General features: G+C 50.0%; 1 protein-coding gene across 8 annotated transcripts in view; it reads left to right on the top strand.

Moving 5' to 3' along the window:
• The window catches only part of Katnip (katanin interacting protein), a 160,821-nt gene that overhangs the window by 54,751 nt on the left and 91,435 nt on the right, over nucleotides 1–14,635 (top strand). For 7 of the 8 annotated variants that reach the window (XM_020181975.2, XM_074059830.1, XM_074059832.1 and 4 more), the window contains 3 exons: nucleotides 562–731; nucleotides 2,840–2,937; nucleotides 11,031–11,162. In XM_020181975.2, coding sequence (XP_020037564.2) covers nucleotides 562–731; nucleotides 2,840–2,937; nucleotides 11,031–11,162 — 400 coding nt within the window. The remainder of the gene's footprint in view (nucleotides 1–561; nucleotides 732–2,839; nucleotides 2,938–11,030; nucleotides 11,163–14,635) is intronic. The other variant, XM_074059833.1, reaches the window with a different exon arrangement.

Below are 14,635 nucleotides of genomic sequence, written 5' to 3'. Positions count from 1 at the left end.
AAAAGCTAACCTAGAGACATGGCCACGCTTCTACAGAAGGGTGTGGCCACCATATCCCTAATCTTGAGCACACGCCTGCATTGGTACATTTTTTGATGTTCTCTGAACGTGAATTGATGTCTTTTGAAGTATCAAGGGTGAGTGTTTGAGAACAAGTTTATTCACTGAAACAAAAATTAGTCCACCCAGTCTGACACTTTTTGTTGCATATCACAGTATCACTGTTCCCACAAAGTAAAATTGGATGAAATTGGGCTCATATCAGAAAATCCAGGCAACACATGGGCCTCCTTTCTGCCTTGGGTACCAGGGGGGCAAGAGTCACACGCATGCTTTTTTGCTAATGTGCATTTGAGCCTCAGAACGATGGCAGATACATCCCTGCAGGGCCCCAAACTATCTCCCCCTCACGGCTTCTCCATGAGTGTAATGGACCGATCGGAGGCACCCGGCCTTTCACTAGAGACACTTCACTGTCACCTTCACAAAAGCGCACTGCTGACTGGTGGCAGTGGCTCAGATGTACCTGTGAGCAAAAGCTAGCGATCCTCTCTCTTCCAGGATATTAAGGCATCTGAAAGCCAAGGACCCCGTGCAGTTGAGGCTGGAGCACTTGGAGCAAGGGTTCTCCGTCTACGTCAATGGGGCCAACTCGGAGCTGAAGATGTCCCCACGGAAAGCTGTTCATGCAGACTTCTCCAGAAGCGCCTCACAGGCCGAGGGGACGCACGGTGAGCGCAGGCCCTTCCCCGCCAGGCAATTGCTCTTTAACTGAAATGAAGGGCTGAGGGCAGAGCTCAGTGTACAGCGCTTGCCCTCGGTTCCATCCCCAACACTGACCACAGAAAATAAAAAGTAATTAGGAACTTTGGAACCATGGCGTGTGCATGAACTTACCAGCAGATAACTAGTTACCATAACAGATTAACTATGCCCACTTGACCAGAAAGAGAGCATGAGAGCAAGAAAGATGAATTCTTTTTCTTCTCTTTCATAGATACGAACCAAGCTCTCTACTGTTCAGCCCTTAGCGCAAGAAGTCCTCTTCAGTCCTTTTTAAATTGGTTTTGGCCTCCAATACCCCAGAGCAAAAGTAGCTACAGCAGGAAATTCCTGGCTTTTCTGTTTCGTAGGGCTCAAGTGTTCATGAGTTAAAGGTGTCCTTGGTAATACCTGATACTCACTAAACTTCAGCACCTGCCCCACATGGTATTTGATGCCACGGTTTATTTCACATTTAGTTAGTCATACCCCACACTTTAACAGGATCTAGCTCCCCACCCCATCTGGCCCATAGAGCCACCAAATGTGATTTGGTATTGAATGAGTGGAATGGCAGAGCACATGTAGTCTGGTCCCAGTTTGATCATGTTACTGTGGGAAAGCCACTTTTTCTCCCTGTGCCTCTGTTTGCTCTTCTTTAAAATGGAATTAGTAAATGTTCCTGTCTCCAGTATGCCTGAGGACCCTTCAGGACAGGCTACTTTGTCTGAGAGGCTGGAATGCTTCTGAGCACAAGAAGAGAAACTGAAAAAAGACGGAGCTGAATTCGAAGGAACGTGCTCTGCCCCCTCTAGCTTTGCGATCTCAGGCAAATTGAGACCTCCGACCCTCACTTTCCTCTTCTGTAAAGTGGGAGTAATTATGCCCACCTTGCAGGTTTGCCAGGAAGATTGAATAACATAAGAGATGTCTCATGTCAGGCACACAGCTACCTTGATTAGTGTCATTCTGATTCACTGCCTCATGGGTATGGTAAGCTCCCAAGCCATTAATACACAGGAAGTCAAAACAACAGCAAAAGGCTGAAAAGAGAAAGTAATGTCCCAAATATGCGCCTCGAGAGCCACTGGAGTTTAACAGAGTTTCCTATGAGCTCCCTCGCTCTCAGGGCAAAGAGGGCATCTGATGGCTGTTCTGACATTCATGGTGGACATACTGACAGTTAGGAGAACCAACAGGAACAGGTAACAGGATTCTCTGCATTTGGGGCCCCAGCAGTCTATTGATTCACTCAACAAACATGTCTACCCTCTGCCCTCTGCATGTCACTTCATAGCATGGGTGTGCTGTGACTTATTTTTCCATTTCTTTCCTTTCTTGTTTTTTTGTGGTGATTCTGGGTTTGACTTCAGGCTTTGGGCTTGCTAGGCAAGTACTCTGTCACTTGAGCTACGCCTATTGCCTTTTTGCTTGGGTTATTTTAGAGATAGGATCTTGCTTTTTGTCCAGGCTGGCCTGGACCACGATCCTCCTAGGATTACAAAAGTGAACCACCAGTGCCTGGCTTCCCATTCCTTTTTTTTCTTTGCTGGGCATTCGGCTTGGGTTTTTTTGTTTGTTTGTTTGTTTTTGTTTTGTTTGGTGATACTAGGGTTTGAACTCAGGGCCTACACCTTGAACCATTTCACAAGACATTTTGGGAAGGGTTTTTTTCAAGATATGGTCTTCAGAACTATTTTGCCTGGGCTGACTTTGAACCTCAATCCCCCAAGCTCTACCTCCTGAGTAGCTGGGATTACAGGTATGAGCCACTGGTGCCTGGATTTTGTTTTGTTTTTTTAGGCAAGGTCTCACTATATAGTCCAGGCTAGCCTGGAACTCACAATCTTCCTGCCTCAGCCTCCTGAGTGCTGAGATTACAGGTATGCACCACCATGTCTGGCTGTTTGGCTTGTTTTCTACTGCCTTGCTGCCAGAGGCTGCCCTGCCATGGCTGTCATCATGTACGAGACCTTGGGGATGCTGGCCTCATCTAAGATGCAAGTTTCAGAATAACTGTCAGTGTGCTTATCACCGGTGCCTCACCAGCCTCCTTGCCATTCCCCTCCTCTTGTAGATTATGGACGAAGAACCCTGTTTCGAGAAGCCGAAGAAGCGTTAAGACGCAACTCTCGGACGGCACCCAGCAAGGTCCAGCGCCGAGGATGGCATCAGGTCTGGGCACCCAGGGCAGAGTCAGGACAATGGACCTGCTCGAGCTTTAGAGAATGAGGAGTGGGACTGCCATGGGAACAGTATACAATTGAGCTTTAACCTCTTCCCCAGTGAGTGTGCTGGGCACACCTCTCTGGTGGTGCTGGGTGTGGTTTTGCTGCTTCTGGGGACCAGCCCTGCTGCCTTCTCCTCCCTCTGGGAGGGATCAATCCAGCCTGCTGGGGAGTCAGGAAGGGCACTCACAGCCCCTGTGTGTGTGGCGGGGGGACCTCATCCCTCCAGATGCTTCTAATTGAGCACCTGCTGTGTGCCAGACACATGGTCTTAGCTGTCAAGGCCACATTGCACATAGAACTAAGGTACCCATTTGGGCTGCTTGCTACTGTGACTGAGTGCAGCAGCCTGCAGTTCTGAGCATCTCCAAAACACCAGGCATGGTCTTTGCTCCTACATGACCCCTGATCTTTGCCCTTACAACAGACTGTGCTGGGGTTCTAGGGCCATCTGTCTTTTTAGGAAACAGGAGACGGATGCTCAGAGAAGTTTATTGAGCTTGCCAAGATCAGCAGCTAAGTCAAGAATCAGGACTGAAAGGCAGATCTGCTCTAAGTCCCATGTTCTTGCCTGCCCATACAGCCTTCCCTCTCTGGGCCTGGGGGTGGGGGAGTCCTCAAGACCCCACTGTGCATTTGAATTGTCTGGGGGAGTTTTAAAATACAAGTGCCCAGGCTCCACCCCAGAGATTCTGACTTGGTGAGGTTTCAGCAGTGGGCTGTTGATTTTATTTATTTATTTATTTATTTATTTATTTATTTTTTAAGCATGTGTACATTGAGATTGGGAACTGCATTTACACTGGACCAAGCATAGGGGCATGTGATGAAGGATTCCATAGGCTGATTGGCCAAGTCTGTCTTTACAGTAGCCCTATCAATCAGTATGTGTCCTGAAATCAAGACCCAGAGAGGTAAGGCCACCTGCTCAGAGTTACAGGTCTGCTCAGCAAAGAGAACAGTCTGGGATTTGAACCCAGAGCCTATGACTGCCACCTGTGGTCTTTCCATGTGTACTGAGGGACATCTGTAACTCTGGTTCTATGAGGCAGGCATCCTAGCCTTAGCTTGGTGCTAAAGAACAGGTGGACAGGGCACAAGCCTGGGGCTTCCTTCTGTCCCCAGCAGTGAATGTTAATTTCTTGTTAATGAGGCCTCTCTCCCAGCTCACTTAAGACAGTCCTCCTGGTTGTTTTGAGTGCCTTCAATGATTAGGAGCCACATTTGCGTCTTAGACAGTGACTTAGTGGCTAGCCCCAGAGTCTGCAATTTAAGAGACTTGGCTTAAGACTAATTAGCATCTCTCCCAGTCTCTCCTGTGGCTCAACACTTCACAAGGCCTAATCATGGCTAATTTCCTGGCTTCCTGAGGCCATGAGGGCTGCAATTGTCCTTCCACACTCTATCAGTCAGGGGTCACTCTGTGACTAACAATAGAGACCACTTGGACTGTCTTAAACCAAGAGGCTGCAAGCCAGGGAGTGGTGCTGGGGCTGCTATGACAAGTGGGCTTGGGGTTTAGAGCTTGGCCTCCTGGAGCAGTGGCCAGAAAGCAGCGTTTCTTGGCTCTGGCCTGCCAGCAAAGCCACTGCCCAGAGCAGCTGGGAAGGTGAGGGCTCAGCCTTAGGAATGCAAAGAAAGACCATGCCCTGTGGCCTGGCCCCTGCAGGACATCATTGAAAAACCCATAGCCTTCACAGCTGTGCTCCCCTTCTGGTACGAGGCATCTAATTGACTAAACCTCAATTGCACTCAGAACCTGAGCCAAAAGGGAATCCGGGAATCACAGTGTTTCACTTCCCAGTCTCTGCGAAACCAAAAGACACCCTGAGGGCAAAGCGGAATGGGGGTGGGTACCAACGCCCCACCACTGCACTGCACAGACTCCCTTTAGAGATCCAGATCAGCAGAGGGTCATCCAGGAGGAGTGAGTGGACCAGAAGGCCTGTCTGGTAGGAAGTCATCCACTGATCAAACAGATGTTTATTGGCATCTGCAGAGCCAGGCATTGTGCAAGGCTCTGGGGTTTTAGAAAATCAAAGAAGGCTCAGTGCCTGCTCTCAGTTTCTCCTGTGTCAATAATAGGTTCAATTATTGTCATTGAGGGCCAGGCTGCTGCTGGTATCCATAGGTTAACTTGAAGTCTACAGGTTCAGCTTGCTCCCTGAATAACTTTTTTTGGACCCTCACAGTTTAAAAATGATTTTTAGGACTGGAGGTGTGATTCAATGACTCAAGCAGTAGAGCGCCTGCCTAGCAAGCAAGAATCTCTGAGTTCAAACCCCGAGACCACCAAAAATAGGTTTTTAAGCCCATAATCCCGGCTACGCAGGAGGCATAGTTAAGAGAGACTGTTTGAATCTCTCAGCTGTCTTGTCACCTGGTTGGGGCTCTGGACAAGGCCCTCACTGCTATCTCCATTGCTGTGCCTGGAAGCAGGGCCAAGTCGTCTGATGCAACTCCTGCCTGGCCTCCAGCCAGCCCTGGAGCAAGGACTGTGGATCTCAGCTTCTCATCAAAGAGGCCAGAGATAGGACAATGGACAGACTCAGTATGCCAGCCACACTGTTATTACTGTCACAAAGGAGAGAGACAGGATGGCTGTCCTTTGGCTCCAAGAAGCGTAGTTAAGTGACAAGTGTCCTCACAGTACAGAGTCCATGGAGACAGATCTTGGGCTCTGTGGGACAGAGAGGGAGAGAGCCTGTTTGTCCTCACCCCTTTGTACAGGTTCCAGTATCCTTGGAGGCAGTGAGGTGGAGGCAGGGCATGAAGACAGTAAAGTCTCCCAGTAGCCTTTGGCCAGTCTTGAAAGTCCTGCCATCAGGAGAAAGACTGCAGCCCTGTCCCAATCCCGGGGTTGCTGTGTACTACAGGGCCTCCCAGGAGGGTCCCTTGGGGCCACACCATTACTTCATGCATTTTCACAATAGCACAGTGTCCTCCTCATCTCATCCTCTACCTTCTCTCCCTGACTCCCTTGCTGACTTTTCTCACCCCAAACCCTCTTGTGTCACTCAGTCCTGTCCATACATTCACCTCTTCCTGTGAGTCATGACCCTTCTTCCATCTCATAGAGCTGCCCAGTGGAAGCCACAGATGCACAGGCCAGAAGAACCCTCAGACAGAAGGCCACAGAGCCATCCACACGCTGGCGACAGGCTGCCAAGGTCCCCCGTGAGACCCTTCTCCAGTCTGGGGACTCTGTAGGCCCGTGGCGATGGACAGTGTGGGCTCCCGAGCAACGCCTTGGATGCGGAATGGGTTGCTGGTGATATATGGCACCTGTTCCTACTGTCCTTTCCCCCACCACTTCTGGGCCTTAGATCTTTCCGCTGCTATCAGTGAATTAAGATTTATGGCTTCTTCAGCCTTGTAATACTTGGGTGGACAGCAACCTAATCAACAGAGCCGCCGTTTACCAAAATGCTGTCAGGCTTGATGAACATCATCGGCTCTTAGCTTTAAATTGGTAGTGAAGGGATTGGCCTTCCAGCAATTTACTGCAGGCCGTGCTCCCCTTAAAGGTCTCCACGGCAGGTTCATTGCAATGAAAGCAGAGGCTTGGCTCCCCCTCGCTCCACATATAGTTCCTAGGTGGCCTAGGCAGTGGGCATATGAAGCTGGGGCCCCTCCCTTGGTGCCCTCTTTCTGACTTCTCAGAGTGACCACTGCTGTTTTTAAGAGATCAGAGTCTGGGGAGAGCAAATCCAGGAGGGTCTAGCTGTGCCCCCTCCCACCCCATCCCTAACCTGCCTTTGTGGGGACCTGCAGAGCTCATCCACCTCTAGAGGGAGCCAGTGACATATCGCACACCCTGTGCAACCAGCCAGGGCAGCCCCATGCTTGCTCTTTTTCGTACTTGACAATAAGCTTTAATGTATACCTTTTAGAACACTTTGCAGAGAGGTGTGACTGATGCAGACAAGTAACTCTGGCCATGAACTTTGGCCGAGTGTGGAACGAACTGGCTTGGGCTGGCAAATGAGAGCATAGAGTTTGTGGGGAGGCTTTTAAATTCTGCTCCGGTGTATGTGTTCCAAAGGTCTACCCAGGTCTGGGCATGTATGTAGGCAGGAAACAGCAGCTGCTTAGGAACACCCACTCTTGGTGAAGCAGTGCCAAATGGGAGGCAGCTGGGAGCATAGTCATCCTCCCTGCCAGAGTGGGAAGGTGGGAGGCAGGGAGCATGCGCCTGGGGGCCGGGGGCTGGGGGCTGGGCTGGACCCTGCCAGCCTTAGTGTGGGTGGGGCTGCTTTCCATCTCCTCCCAGTTGGGGCAGAGGAGGCTCCCTGGGTCTGGGGGCGGGAGAGCAGGCCAGATGGAGGTCCTATTTATTCCCTTCTTGGGTACCCACTCAGCATTAGAACTACTTTGTAGACCACATTACTTTTGTCACATGTTGCTTCATCACCTTACATTATGGGTGCTGGGTAAACTTGAGGGCAGGGCATTGTATCTCACCACGTGTCCAGAACGTGTGTGCTGTCCACACTTGGCAAGGCCTTGCTGACTAAGTGTTTAATGCTGACTGCAACCCTCTCTTCACATCTTGGATCTTGGTGAGGTGAGCGTTGCACTAAGCCTCTGGGAAGGGTGTGGGGACACTGTAGAACAGAGCTGCATCTGGGCCCCTCGTGCCAGGCTAGAGCACTTTCTACTTTCCGGGATTCAGTGCCAAGTCCAGCAGACCTAAATCATCCCTCTCACACTTGCCAGCTTACATTCAGCCAGAGCTCAATCTTGGGGCAAAAACCATGTAGCAGAACTCAGGACTCATTCTCCTTCTCTCAGCAGCTTTTCCCCCTGTGCCATGGGACCAAGATGGCCACCAGCAGCTCCCCACCTATAATTTGCTTCCCTGCAATTTCATCTGTTTTGCTTCCCTGGAGCAATCACCCAACTGTGGTGGCCCAGGAGTGGCTCTCACATTCTGATAGGCCCTGTCTGGATCAGTCACATGCTCCACTTAACCCTGGTGGGGACTCACTCCCACATTAACCATGAGGACTGGGGACAGAGAGGATTTCCCAAAAGAGGGCTAGGGTGCTTTTCCAGAAGCCAGGGACTGCATACTGGACAGGCAGAAAGACAGCGTCCAGTCTTATTAAAGTGTGTACTTTGGCTCTCAGGGCAGAGATGAACCTGAAATACTGCAGCTCTCACAGATCCCCAGGGGAGGCCAATGCTGCTGGCCTGCAGGTCCTGCTCTCTTTCTAGAGAAAGGACCAGAAACCCTGGGAGGGCTGGGTGACACCTAGGCTCAATGTCACTGATGAGTTGGGGTCTTGGGCCTGACCCATGCCCAGTGGTTCCTCCCCCCACAGCCAATGTCTTGTCCCTGGCTGGGAGCCCCTTGCATTTGGATGTTGCTGAGGAGTTTCTGGGGAAGGAGAGGAACTTGGCATGGAAACCAGCTCAGGGTGAATGGTAGAACCCTCACAGCCTCATCTTGTCGGAGACAGGAGAGCCTCTGGGGTGAGGATTCCATGTCATGTTTCCCTGCACAGACCCAACTCTTGACACTAACATTGTCAGAGAATGGGCTGATTGGCCAGGCCTGACTTTCATTCTACCCTTGAAGCACACATGGACTGAGAGTAGGGGAGGAAATGGGCTCCAGCAGAACACAAGGGAAGGACAGAGTCTAGAAGTGATGAGCATAGCTGGACCAATAGAGCTGCAGCTCCTCTGGGCCTGGATGGTGGCCTGACAGTAAGGCATGTGATTGTATGTGCAGGAGGGTAGATGTGGCCTGACCACAGAAGACCTCCCATGCCAGGTGGATTGGGGAAGGTCAGGGTTTGGCTGGCTGCTCTCATCAGAGACCTAACTTATAGTGGCTTGAAGAGTGTAAAGGCTGATATTGTTACCAGTCAACTGGGTGGGGTCTTTCTGCTCTGCTCAGATAGAATTCATGAGTAGGTAAGGAAAAGCTCTTCTGTGTTGGCAGTCCTGTGATTTGAGTGCCCTATGCCTATGAGCTGAGCTGACAGACTCAGAGGCTTACAGCTCCAAGCCCTGGAGAACTACAGACTACGGCTCCAGGTGCGCAGGTTAGAGGCTTCCTGCTCGAGGTTCTGATTGCCAGTGGTCTGGCAGCTAGTGAACCCCTCGGCTTGAAGCAGCACTAGCTCAACAGACAGTAGTCAGCAGCAGTCAGCACCAGCTAGTGGTACAGTTCTGAGCCTTGATGGTGGGACCCTTGGCCTTCAAGGTTTGGCAGCTCCCAGGAACTGTTTTAGTGCCCAGGACCACTAGTGCCTCCTGCCCTCTGCCTTCCACAGTCGTGGCTCTGCCTTCTCTTTGCTTCCAACATCCTGCATCCCCTCCCCACCGCTTCTGGCCCTGGCTGCTCTCTGGCTCTTCAGCTGCTCTTTCACCACTTCTACCATTGTCACCACCACTGCCACCCCTCAGCAGCAGCTGCCCTCACCCTCCTGCCACTCTCCTGCTGCTCTTTGTGTTGCGAGCTCAGCTCAGCTTTACATATGATAAACACCACAAGGAGGCAAGATAAACACAATCAGAGCTGAGCATGGTGGCACACACCTGTAAATCCCACACTCAGGAAATTGAGGCAGGAGGATCCTGAGTATGGAGACAACCTGGGCTTGATCACAACACTCTGTGTGAAAGAGAAAAAAGAAAACCATTTGAGAGAAGCCTTTTAATGGGCCTAGTGTTACTAATGTTACACAGCCAAGGGGTTGTCAGAGAAGGGGCCACTGAGCTGCATAAGGGAAGGGTCTACCACTGCCGTTCAAAGTTCAAACACCCACTTCTAGCTGTTTCACTCACTCACAGAGAAAAAATTATCAGGTGCTTACAATAAGGACTTAAAGCTCACCACAAAACTAGCATTCTCAGCAGCATTTAACAGTTCTTAGAAGTGCCCAGCCTGCCCCAGAACCCCAGAGAGAGTTGGGTCCCTCTGTCCAGTGTCCCTGACGCAGGTGGTCATGAAGGAACCCAGGCTCCAACTATTTGGCTGTGCCTTCCTTCACACAGCTGTGGGGAGCTCCTCCCCACCTCCTTGTTCCATTGGCAGGGCTGGCAGCAGCAGGCAGAGCAAGCCTGGTCCTCACCCCTTAATGATACAACCAAGATGTGCACATCCCTCCCTGCCACCCATGCCACATTGCCTGTTGGTGTTCACTGTCCTTGCCAGCTGCACGGAGGCTGAGAATGTGCTGGGCACATGGGAAAATAGACACAATAGAAGAGGTCAAATGGACATTGGGGGATCACCCACCACCTGGCCCACTAGGTGTTTGTTTCCCAGAGAAAGATCCAAGGAAGGCCAGGTATGGTGTAATCCCAGCTACTCAGGAGGCAGAGACCTGGAGAATCGTGGTTTGAGGCCAGCCCAGGCAAAAAGTTAATGAGACCCCATCTCAACAAACTAGCCAGGCATGGTGGCATATACCTGTGGTTCCAGCTATGCAGGAGGCCATAAGTGGGAGGATCATGGTCTGAGGCCAGCCCTGGGTAAAAAACAAGAGACTCTACCTAAAAAATAATAACCTAAAGCAAATATGGCTGAAGGCAGGCTCCAGTGACAGAACATCTGCCTAGCAGGCAGGAGTTCCTCAGTTCAAATCCCAGTACCACCAAACAAAAAAGATTCATGGAATGCTAAAAGGAAGCTTCTGTGGTTCAAAATGTCTGCCCCATACTGTCTTCATTTAGGACATCCACAGTGTGGATACATGTGAGCCAGTGTTTCCCAAACCTGGGATCAGTATATCACAGAGCCCTTTCTGAGAGGTTAACATCTATAAAATTCTATTGATAAATAATTTCAAGCAAACATTATTTTTTAAAGTCCTACTGGATGCACTTTGCAAGTTCAAGGAGAAGTGAGCCCAGCAAGGTGCATGCTGGGCCAGTGTTCATCAGAACACAACTGCTGTCACCCACAGTCACTCCACCCCTGGAACCCAGTGCCTAAGGTCAGCCCTTGCAGTTAAGCCAGCCTGAAAGGGGTGATATCTGTTCCTCCATATCTGATATGGTATCCTTCTTTCCTGTGCTCAGAAATCCGTGCAGATTAGAACAGAAGCTGGCCCACGCCTCCACATCGAGCCTCCGCTGGACTATTCAGAAGATTTTGAGTCGTGTGGAGATGTAACTGACAAAGCCAACGAGGCATCTGGGGACTATCCACAGGTAGGACTGGCCTCAGCCCACGCTTGGGGCTGCGGCAAGACAGCAAGGCTCAGGTGCTCCAGGCCCTCAGGGGCACTTTCTAACACTGACCCATTCTGTCCCCTCACTCATCCTTCATCTCACACACTTCGATGCACGCAGAACACGTACGAGACACCTGGTGTCGTAGCCTTACTCCAAGGGCAAAGCCTTGCTTCTGCATGTCATTTCTGGACCAAAAACTCATATGAATTGACAGTGACTCATGAAGGAGAGGGACTGTTGAGGCACACACACACACACTCACAATCCCCACCCCCCAACACGCACACCTATTTGGTTGTTCGTTTGAGGCAGTAGCCCAGGCTGTCCTCAGACTTGCGATCCTCCTGCTTCTACCTGCTGAGTGCTGAGATTACAGGTGTGCACCATTACTCCTAGCCCTCAATTTGCTTTTGAATCCATCAGGTATTCTCCTGCCTGGGACCAGTCATTACAAAACAAGCCCTCCTTTCTTTTAGCTGAATTTTAACCAAGTTCAGTCCCATCCATTCCCATGTCACAGAATGTGTATATTCCCTTCAGGATAGGAGCCCTGCTAGTCGGCCTTTGATGGGCCATTTGTCACCTCATTAAATGAACACATAGTTCCTCCTCCACGGGCTCCCCCACTCCTGCAACACCAGGCAGCTGAGCCTCTCACAAGCTTTTAAGAGCCATTAGCATCCTCTGCGCGTGCTCTGGATTGGCATGGCTGCTGCTTCACCAGTGCACTTAATTTTCTCCACTGTGAGCACCTGATTGTGTCTCTCTTTCCTTTTTCTCCCCATCTTGAGGGGGCTCTCCCTAAGGTTTCACAGCCAATTTCCCTTGGAGTGATTTTCCTGTTCAGGGAAAGAGAGACGCTGCAATGCTAGTTTCCTGCAAAGGCAGAAGCATTAAGAGATATGAAAAAAAAAAAGAAGGGGAAAAAGGTGCCTAGCTAAATGCACTCAGCTCCTCACACTGTCTACAAGTGCAGCCTGTTACAGAGCAAAAGGCGACGCGTGTCTGCCTGTGTGCTTTGCACTTGACCTTCACTGTTGAAACACACCAGCCTTTTGCCTTCCATCCCCATTGTCTATGAATGTCAGTTTCTTGGTGGCTCTGAGGGCACAGGATGCATGTTGCAGACATGTTCTGTTAATCTCCACCCCACTGCCATGCACAGTGCATTGAAAAGATGTTTACAGATCAGGACTTTCTGAAATGGGAGTTTCTTTTAAAACTTGGAAGGTTTGGGGCCCACATTCTTGCATGACAACAATGACAGGGGCTGGCAGCAGCCATCCCCATTGACAAGTGTGTATGCGCCACAGCCTGCACTGCACAGTCCCAGACACTGAAGATGAAGCAGACGACAAATGAGAGTGCATGAGGAGATGCTGTGCTGATGAAAAAATACCAGTGGGGCAAGGGCTACTGTTTTATATGGGGGGTGGACAAAGACTCCCCTTTGATGAGACAGTACTTAAGTAGAGACCTCAAAGGAGTGAGAGGGTGAGCCATGTGGAACACAGCGACCTAGGCAAAGGGAGCAGCAGATACAAAGGTCCTGAAGTAGGGAGCCAGTGAGGAGTGAGGGAGGAAGAGGAGTGATGTCAGAGAAGCAGCCATGAGTCAGATTGCACAGGGCCTGAGGACCATGGTAATTATGTCAGGGTTCTCCTTATGTCAGACAGGAAGACTTCCTAGAGTCTTGAATGGTTTTACAATTCTGGTGAAAAGAGAGTAATTCTTTCCAGAGAGTTCCACCAAAATGCCAGGTCTTGGTCATGTTTGTGTTCTTCGGGACATGGACTGTGTGCTGCAGTAGATGATACAATCTTCGTTTATAGGATAGTGGCTCCATTTCAGTATCAGGAATGTGCCAATGTGTGCATTTTTCTATTAAGACATCTTAATAACCTTCTAGATAATGCACAATCGATATAAAAAATGTTAGAGACATAAAGAAAATAAAATCCTTTCATACCCCAGAGGTGATAGTGCATGTATAACTATCAGACTACAAATGGTATACATCGTCATATCCACAGGAGAAAGTGGTGTGTCCCATTCCCACCCAGACATTCTTCCCAAGTTAATGACGTCCACATCCCTGAGGGCATGACAGACAATCAGAGGACTGGCCACCCTGGCATCTTCTGGGGGCCTCCTGAGTTTCTCTTCCCTTTGTGTGGACCCTAGAGTGAGGGAAAATTGGGATTTCCCACAATTGCAACCCAGCAACTTAGAGTTAAGGGCATCTAAAGCCCATCCTTGCCTAGCACCCTAGGGGAGCTGCCCTACCCGGCCCCCAGTGGCTCTGCAGCAGGTCCCTTTAGGGGCCTTCCATGACGTCAACATGAGACATGCAAATGATGGGCTTGCTTCTAGAGCAGGTCTGTGGCTTGCGCACTTCTGCTGTATCAGGTAGACAGCTTTTGAGCGAGCACCTCTTTCCTTTTATTTTGTATTGTTGTTTAACATAGATGGGATATGTTGTCTTGATAATCTGCTGTTTTCACTTAACACCATACCATGGCCATCTTTCCACACTGGTAACTCACTCAGCCATCCTGCAGCCTAGTGGCTCAGAGCATCGTATGGGGAGTTGGTGGCCCAGGTGATCCTGGCACCTGCTTGTGTGTGCAGCGGTGTTCACACGGAGGGGACAAGTGCAGTCAGATCAACTTGAGGTGTGAGTATGGAGGGGAACTGAGTGAAGAGAGCTGAAAGGCAGGAGACCAGTGGAGAACAAGGCCCCAGCACATCTTCAGGGATGATAAGTTTTTCTATGCCCAGTTCTTGTGTTTTTCCCCAAAATTCTGAGTCTCCCACCAGCGCCAGGCCTTTGTGACTTTTCTCTCTCCCTTCTGAATGCATGTTGACATCCTGACCGTCCAAGCAGTACAGACAAGGAAAGGATCCTGTTAACGATTCAGGGTGTCATGGTAAGATCGGTTTTTCACCTCCAGCTGTGAAGCTAGGCCATAGTTGGGTTTCACAATTCTGTGAAAACAATACAGACAAATGACAGGATTTTACCTTAACAAAAAATCATCTGATTCACGCACCAAAAGATCTAGAAGAGCCACAGAGGTTTGATTTGATGATATATTTTCAGTAACAGTGAACTCACTAAGTGCTGAGTACCACATGGACTATATGCCATGCACTGCTCATTGGCCCTGAGAGTTAAGTGCTAGGGATTATCCTTCCATGCTGCAGTTTGAGGAATCTGAGGAAGAGAAGTGGTCTGTTCATCAGGCCCCAAGAAGCCATGCCGGAAGCACAGGTTCCAGGACTCTTTGGGTTTCAGAATTAAGCTGCAGGCTAGGAAGTGCACTGGTCTGTTTTGCTTCAGAATGCGCTCAGTCTGTTGTGAATATAATTGATGTTGTCGCTGGGCTCAAGGTGTTCAGAGGTGACCGTCCATCAGCTTTATTTAATAGCGTTTTAAACAACAATCG

The sequence above is a fragment of the Castor canadensis genome, chromosome 17 (genome assembly GCF_047511655.1).
Source record: "Castor canadensis chromosome 17, mCasCan1.hap1v2, whole genome shotgun sequence".
Classification (NCBI taxonomy): domain Eukaryota; kingdom Metazoa; phylum Chordata; class Mammalia; order Rodentia; family Castoridae; genus Castor; species Castor canadensis.
The sequence above is the reverse complement of the archived record's forward strand: the minus strand, read 5'-3'. Positions and strand labels throughout refer to the sequence as shown.